Raw genomic sequence first — 8,254 nt, 5'->3', positions numbered from 1 at the left:
GTGGATTAATAAAGTTGTATTGTATTGTATAAATAATAGCTTCATATATATATAGGGTATAATAATGTTAAACATAATAATAATAATTATTATAATTTATATAAATTTAAATTTATTATACACATTTTAAATAACACCTTTGCTAATAAATACTTAAATACCTACTGTATAATAATAAACACACATATGTATATATTTATATATATCTATATATGTATATATATATATATATATATATATATATATATACATATATATATTATATATATATATATATATATATATATATATATAGAGAGAGAGATAGAGATGAGAGATATATGTATATATATATATATATATAAATATATACATATGTGTGTATATTACTATACAATGCAAATGTATACATATATATATATATATATATATATATATTATATATTTACGTAGAATAGTGTCCTTTATGCCCCTTCACACTGTGCCATGACCGAGACCTTTGGTTAATAGCCTGTCACACTGTGAGAAATGGGTCTAATAAAACCTTGTATGCAATCTGTCTCGGGTTGTAAACCATCAGGTATGAGGCACGTCAGGTTGTGCAATGAATGACCGGTGAATCAATGCGCTAGCGATTCAAAAAAACAAACAAATAAATAAGAAAATAAATTAAAACCAAGCCGAGACGGCTCACATGATCCATCTATACCATTCTTGTGTTTTGAAAATGCAGCATTAATCAGGCTTTCTCCCTCTACTGCTGGCACCTGTTTGTTGTTGCATTCAGTCTACATGTATTACAGTCCTGCACTGTTATTTCTAATAATATTTATATATATATAATATTTCTTTTTTCTCTTACACCAGCAGTTTAACCCACAGAAGGTGTCCCTAAAAACAAACGGTTTTGGTAAAGTAAAGCAGGTAACTTCTCATTAAATCTACTACACTGTCAAATCCATCAATGGAGAAATAGCTCTATCTACAGGTCAAATGCATCAACTGCATCTCCACATGCTGAAGGGAGTACTCATGATATTCACTGCAGTTCAGCAGCCTCATTGTATTTGTAAAGGTGCCAAATACGTTCTTGACAAAGTCATTTAAAGATAAATAATTACCCGTAATGTTATTATTTAGTTTGTTTTGGATGAAACTTGTTACGAGCAGTTTCATGTTTATTACAACCATAGTTCCCAACAAGAAACTGCTCACAACAGGTTTATGGATTATCTAAAGTTACTGCGTCATGATTTCTGAAGAAAAGAAAAGACAAGACATCTTTACGGTCGACATCTCCAACACTCAACACTCACAGCATAACTATCTCAACTGATAATGTCAATACAAGTAGGAGGTAAACATATGTATTATTGATTTAAAGGGTGAAGTGTCCCTTTAATGTTGATGTCAGTGATATCAGAGACACAGTCCAAAAGCATTATCAAAGATGATTTTATTTACATAAATCTCTTTTTAAAACAAAAGGCAAAAATTAACAGCTTTTACCTTTTTAAAAAGCTCCCAGAACAATCAAACCAATAATCAAAAGTCCTTCATTGCTGAAAATCGTGTCAAAAAGCACAGCTTTCTAATCAAAAGAATCAGACCCCCGTCTCTTTTTTTTTCTCATCCACAACAAGAACTTCATGGATTCCTTGCAGCTTATTTTCTGCGACCAGCAATTACAACAGTAATGAACAGGAGTTTGTAGTCAAACCCTTAAGACGTTCAGGCTGTGGAAGTCTAAACAGTGTAATACTCGGGAGTTGTTGTGCTTGAAAGCGCTTTAATACAAATTCACGATGAAGACCTCTGTGGTCACGGAGCGATCTGTATAAGCCGAGCTGTACGGTCTTTAAATAAAATAAAATAAAAGTGAAAACATGGCTCCTAAAGGATTTCTGGGTGTTCCTTTTGTTCCAGTAGTTTAAGGATCAGTGTTTAGTAGGAACGCGACTGAGAAACTGCTTCTTGAGCTCAATAAATACCACAAATTGCGTGGAATGACAGTGTTTTTGCAACTTCAGGTACTCGTAAATGTCTCCAATTTCCATAGTTTTCTGCAGCTCGGTTAGATTTTGTTCTTATTGAATGATCTGGTCCAGATCTGCAGAGGAACCCTGATACTAGAAGCAGAGTTTGAGCCTTCAGAAAGCTGGTTTGTTAAACAGAAGGAGAGAGTTCCTGTCTGGACCAGTGATTAGAAACATCAAAAAGGTGCATTTACTGAATGATACGAGCCAAAATCATCTCTTACACTATGACTAATAACCGACACAAAAAACAAAACAACTCATGGTACTTTTTTCTACTCTTAGTAGACAAAACAAGTGGCACCTTTTCATGCTGTGTTTCTGTGACATTTAGAGAAATAATCATTCCACCTAATACATTAGTTGTTTTTTGGAATACGAGCGCTGTTATGACAGACAGTCATTTCTGGATCAAGAGTGTAACTGAACTAAATACTGATTCATGTGAGGAGAAATATGGAAACTTGCATTATTAAAAGAACAGAACCTCTTCTCTTATCCTAATTGAGAAAGTTTGCACGTTTGTTTTATTACATGTACAATAACGTACACAAAATGTAAGCGAGGTCACACAAGAGACCAGTAGTAAGTAACGATAGAGGTATTTCAGTGATTACAGTAGTAGAGTCACTTCTTCTTTTCTTTTAAATCACACCTCTCAGTGTTTCTCTGGTCGGCGTCAGAGTCGATAGAAAACTGCTTCACTCTCCTGCCTTCGATCTCTCTCTGGTCACGTTCACAAAGTCGCTTAGTAGGTCGGTTAAGGACGAAAACGCTGAGCATGCGTGCGATAAAACTCGAGCTGTGATCAATCTGCCAAGTCAGGATTTGAGAGAACTCCACGCAAACGTATGAAGAGCAAATGAGACACGTGAAAGAAAAAATACACCCCTGACACTGTTAACCAATCACATTTGGCAAAAAATAAACAGCTGGAGAAATTAATAAACAGCAGGTTTTAAAACGGAAACAATCAAATTTTGCGCTCTGAACCTTCTCAGGACCTGACCTGCACGTTGACTGAAGCTCGAATCAGTTTAGTCGCTCCACAGTTTTTGTCGTTAATGAACTAACACACTCCAGCGTTTCCCCCTGAACACACACACACACACTGCTGGGGAGCATGAACTGCATCTCCAAGACGCCGCCTAAGCACATTACATGTCGGCAGGCACACACACACACACACACACAGAGACACACACACACACACACACACACGAATGCTCATTGGGGCTGCTGACAAAAACAAAACAGAGTCATGATGTGACCGAAGTGTTGCTTCTTCTCTTCTGGAGCAAAGCTGGATTTCCACAGCGTGCTCACATATATATATATAAATATATATATGTCTAAATATACATATATATATATATATGTTTATTTATATATATGTATGTTGGAAGAGTCATGTGATCCTCTTTTGGAAAATAATAAACGTGTAGAGACGACTGTGTTGCAATATTTGTCTCAGGATCTCCAATAATTTATGTTTATTAAAATGGTTCTAAAATAAAATAACGGTATGAGTTTTTGGTCTACATATTGCAGCCGCGGCATGCACACACACACACATGCACACACACACACACATGCACACACACACACATGCGCACACACACACACACACAGAATGAGAGCAGCAGTTACTCTTTCCTCAAGCCCTTTTTAGAGTAAAACTCAAAAATCAAACAAAAAGAAACCAATAAGAGAAAAAAAAAAAGGAGAATGACATCCCTGACATTTTTCAAGAACAAATTAAGATGCTGTTGTGTTTTTATAATTATTATTAACTTAAATATAATAAAGATATATGTATATTTCTCTTCTATAGATCTCTTGCTGTCAGTCCTCGGTGGAGTCTGTGTCATCGTTGATATAGTCTTCTTCTACTGGCGAGCTGCCGTGTTGAGTCCCCACTCGTCCTCGTCGTACTCTATGCTGTCGTTGTCCTCCAGCAGCTCGTTGTCGAGCTCCCCCGCCCCCGCGGCCTGGGCGCCGGCCGCCGCTCCGTCGCCCGGCGGCTCGGCGTCCGGCTGTCCGTGCTGCTCCTCCCCGGAGCGGGCGGGTCGGCGGCGGCGACGTCCTGCGGCGCCGCGTACCCCCGTTGTTATTCGAAAAGGCGGCTCTGTCCCGGCTCTCGTCCTCCACGTAGACCCTCTGATGGCACATGGGGCACGTGTCCTGGATGTAGAGCCACTTCCTCAAACACAGCGCGTGGAAGTAGTGGTGGCAGGGCGTGATGCGCGCCGAGGTGGCGAACTCCTGGTAACAGATGGCGCACACGTCCTCGATGTCCCGCAGCTGGTCGCCGCGCATCTCCGGCAGCGAGTTGATCTTCTTGACGGCCGTGCGGCGGTTGATGAAGGTCTTCCAGCCGTTCTTGGCCTGCAGGTAGATGTTGAAGTAGGCGTGCAGGCACATCATGCAGGCGCGGATCTTGCTGCCCGACTCGAACATCATGGTGTAGGCGCCGTTCCCGAACATGATGACGCCGAACAGGAACTCGATGATGTTGCCCGTGGAGCGCACGTAGTAGACGTAGTCGTCCAGCTTCTCCCACAGGACGTTGGAGAAGCCGTCCACCATGAAGAGGCCGTAGACCGTCAGCGACACCACCACCTGGAGGGAGACAAGGAGGGGGGGAGCTTCAAAACCTGCTTCTCTACGTCAGCCACACTTTGGATTCTGGATTCTACTACACCTGCTGCTCTTACAATAGAAAAACAGTCTCTGTCTCCACCTACACAAATGGTCCACGACCATTTTCAAGCTCTTTATACCTTCAAAAGACATTCTGGAAACAGTTTTCAGCTTTAAAAGCAGGAAAAGTGACAAGCTGACAAGTCGAGCTGATGTAACCGTTGGATTCTTCCGTCCTCACCTTGAGGCAGAGCTCCACACAGAAGGCGGTGACGGCGAAGAGCCAGGTGTTGAGGGCGTAGTGGTGCCAGAGGGCGTAGCTGAGCGCCACGGGGAGCACGAAGAGCGCCATGGACACCAGCAGGACGGGGACGTGGCGGCGCACAGAGGAGACGTGCGAGGCGCTCAGGGACATGAGGACCGGGTCCGTCATGCCGTGGACAAAGTGCAGGATGGCCGTCAGCAGAAGACACATGTTCCGGCTCAGGCGGACCTTCAAAATAAAGCCAGGTTCTTATTAGTTGGTACATAAAGTAAAAAATAATTCTCTCTGAACCCCAAAACTTTCCGGCGGGATAGAAAAACACGTTTTCTACAAACAATCGCCAAAACCACAACGTTCATCAGAGCCAGAAGCTGTAAAAACCTCATTATCGTCAGAGTTTCATCTTTCAGACGGTCTTTGAACACATCATGTGTGACAAACGCTTCCATCAGATAGACTCATAAACTAAGCTCTCCTCAGATCAACTAGGAAGATTATTCAGCGATTCCAGTGTTTTCCAATATTTGCTAAATAAATAATCAAAGAAATTAAACTTGTTTTTTTTGTTTTTTATGATTTGTGACATTGTAACCATGTTACGCTGCACAGTTTTGAGTTCTCTTTACTTCTAGCTGTGATTGTGTTGTTTCCATAGAGGGACAGGACTTTTATACTGAAAATCAAGTCCTGAAAGAGGAAAATGTGACAGGAGCGAAAGTTAACAGCAAGCTATTTTGTACATTAATCTTTATAACACATCAGTAAAACAACAAGATGTTTTCCACATGAAGGTGCCTGCAAGTTTCATCAACTTAGACTTAAGAGAGTTTAAGACCTATTTAATGCCAATTAGAAGTTAAAATAAGACTTTAAGTCTCGGTGGATTAGAGGTGAAGATGTGGAGCTTGAACAGAAGCGTCTGCCAGTTAAGAGACCTTTTGTGAATCTACCTCGTCTTTAAATAAAGGTTTAAATAAGAAAAACAGAGTTTGTGCTAAATCAGCTTGACCACCTCTTATCAATCAGTATAGTAATTGAGACACTTTTAAGCTTAATTTTGTATATATATATATATATATATCATATATATGATAGATATATATATATATGTGTTCAAGGGCTGTCAGAAAGAAGAAAATACAGCTTCAGGCTAGGATTAAATCTGTACTTTTTGTGATTGCTTAAAGAAAACATGCTTTTCAATCCTGCCGGCGGGTTTTGGGGTCCTGAGGGTTTTCACTGTTTTCCTTGTTATTGGTGTTTTAGAGAACAAAGTGGAGAAAGTCAAAGTGACAACAATTGAGGAAAGCAAAAAGAAAAGAGTAAACAAAGAGGGTAAATGTTCAGGAACACATTCAGCGTCAAATCACTCAGTAATCCATCAACCAGAGAGCTGCAGACACGTACCAGGCGTTCCTCAGGGTCCAGGCTGCTGAGGCCGGTCTGCAGAGCCAGGATGAAGAACAGAACCGGAGCCACGAAGCCTAAACGCTTGTCCTCCTCCTCCGTAGAACCTGCAGGGTCAAAAACCAGACGTATTCTTATTGCCAGCATGTATTTCAGATTAAAAAACAAGTTTGTACAACACACACACACACAGACTCAGTCAGTCGTACCGATGAAGGCCAGGATGCTGAGGCCGAGGTAGTGAGCCACAGAGGAGATGACGGCGCTCATCCCCAGCACGGTGAGCGTGGAGTCACAGCCGGAGATGATCAGGTTACTGGTCAGATCCCAGAACACGTCCCAGCTCAGCAGGTAGCCCTGAAAACAGAGCGCACACACACATGCATGTTTTGTGGGTGCAGACCTTTTACATATCAGACTGAATTCAATTTTATACGTTTTGCACGATCAAAAAGGTCAAAGAATAATGGAAAACCAGTGGCCACGATAAGGCTAATAATTATTCATTAGGAACATGAATTTAGGGACATTTAGATTAGTTTTTGTCAGTACTTTCCAGCTGCATATAAGAAGGATTTCTATTTGATTAACTCCATTAATTGATTGGATTATTCCTGCAGTCACCAGTTTATAGATGTGTAAAGTCTTCCACATGCAAATATATATATATTTTTAACTAACATCTACGACCTTGAAAAACCCTCCAAGGCCTTTTGAAGGGACTGAATTCAGTGTTTTTGAAGACTTGCAGAAGCCCGGATAAAAAAAGCAGGCCGAGCGGTTCTGATCTTACCTGTGAGTCGGCGCTCCCGTCTGTGGCGCCGCCCGTGGCATCTCCGCTCTCCCTCCTCACCGCACGCACCACGTAGACCAGGATCAGCGCCTGGGCGGTGACCCGGGTCAACCAGAACACCCGCAGCACGTCGGGGAACCTGATCCTCTTCCAGGTGTCCTCAAGCAGCAGCTGAAGCCCGTAGATCCGGTACATGTGCCGCACGAGCAGGTAGACGTACCGGCACGAGTAGTAAAACCACTTGAGCCTCATGGCCAGGCAGACGGCCGTGTTGAGGGCCAGCGCCAGGCCCGAGAACACGGCCACCATCTGCCGGACGTCGGCGGGCAGCTCGATCATCAGCCCCCACAGAGGGATCATGATGTCCAGGACCACCAGCGCGGCGAACACCGACTGGAGGTTGAGCAGAGCAACGTAGCCCACGCCGAAGACGAGCTGGACCGCGGCCACGCCGAGCCACAGCGTCGGCCCGTTCCTGGGCAGCAGCCTGAACCCCAGCGCCGCTTTGTAGTAGGCGCTGTAGAAGTCTATGTGGGAGGTGGCGTAGTAGTTGATGAGCACCGCCGCCATGCCGAGGAGAACGGCGAAGAAGAGGGTGTAGAACTTGAACAGGGCCTTCTGGGAGAGCAGCAGCACCATGCTGGAGACCAGGACACCTGAGACACAACAGAGCAACGTCAGTGATGGAACCATCTCCTGGAACAAAGACTAGGCAGTGAACACAACACTGGTCTGTTAGTCTGATTGGAGGCTCACTAATAATCTATTTGACTGATAAAAAAATCAATATCAACTGTTGTTCCTTTGAAGAATGTGAACATGGCACGAGAGCCCAAAACAAACATGATTTTCGAGGAAAACATTCAGCTTGTTGCAGCGTGATGATCCTGAAAATGTCAAATGTTGAACACGCAACAATACAAACAGAGAGAGAGAACAAACTGAAACTGTCAAACAACTCCAGAAGTTTGGTTGAAGGACATTATTGTCTGTTTGCGCTACAAATCATATAGACAGTTGAAAAGCATAAAAAGCTTTGGCATATTTCAGTTGCTCAAGTGAAAAATGATCTGTCATGAGATGACAATGAAAGCACTCAAAACTGACTTTTAAACATGATTATTGTGGCCA

General features: G+C 42.5%; 1 protein-coding gene across 1 annotated transcript in view; it reads right to left on the bottom strand.

Annotated features, from left to right (window-relative positions):
• Positions 1 to 1,436: 1,436 nt before the first annotated feature.
• The window catches only part of rnf139 (ring finger protein 139), a 10,825-nt gene continuing 4,007 nt past the window's right edge, over positions 1,437 to 8,254 (bottom strand). Inside the window, 8 exon segments of the mRNA XM_054605529.1 lie at positions 1,437 to 3,931; positions 3,934 to 4,086; positions 4,089 to 4,121; positions 4,124 to 4,637; positions 4,900 to 5,151; positions 6,331 to 6,437; positions 6,540 to 6,687; positions 7,124 to 7,779. Coding sequence (XP_054461504.1) covers positions 3,861 to 3,931; positions 3,934 to 4,086; positions 4,089 to 4,121; positions 4,124 to 4,637; positions 4,900 to 5,151; positions 6,331 to 6,437; positions 6,540 to 6,687; positions 7,124 to 7,779 — 1,934 coding nt within the window. The 3' untranslated portion in view covers positions 1,437 to 3,860.

This window comes from Anoplopoma fimbria, chromosome 10 (assembly GCF_027596085.1).
Source record: "Anoplopoma fimbria isolate UVic2021 breed Golden Eagle Sablefish chromosome 10, Afim_UVic_2022, whole genome shotgun sequence".
Taxonomy (NCBI): Eukaryota; Metazoa; Chordata; class Actinopteri; order Perciformes; family Anoplopomatidae; genus Anoplopoma; species Anoplopoma fimbria.
Note: the sequence above shows the minus strand (reverse complement) of the source record. Positions and strands in the feature narration are given on the sequence as shown.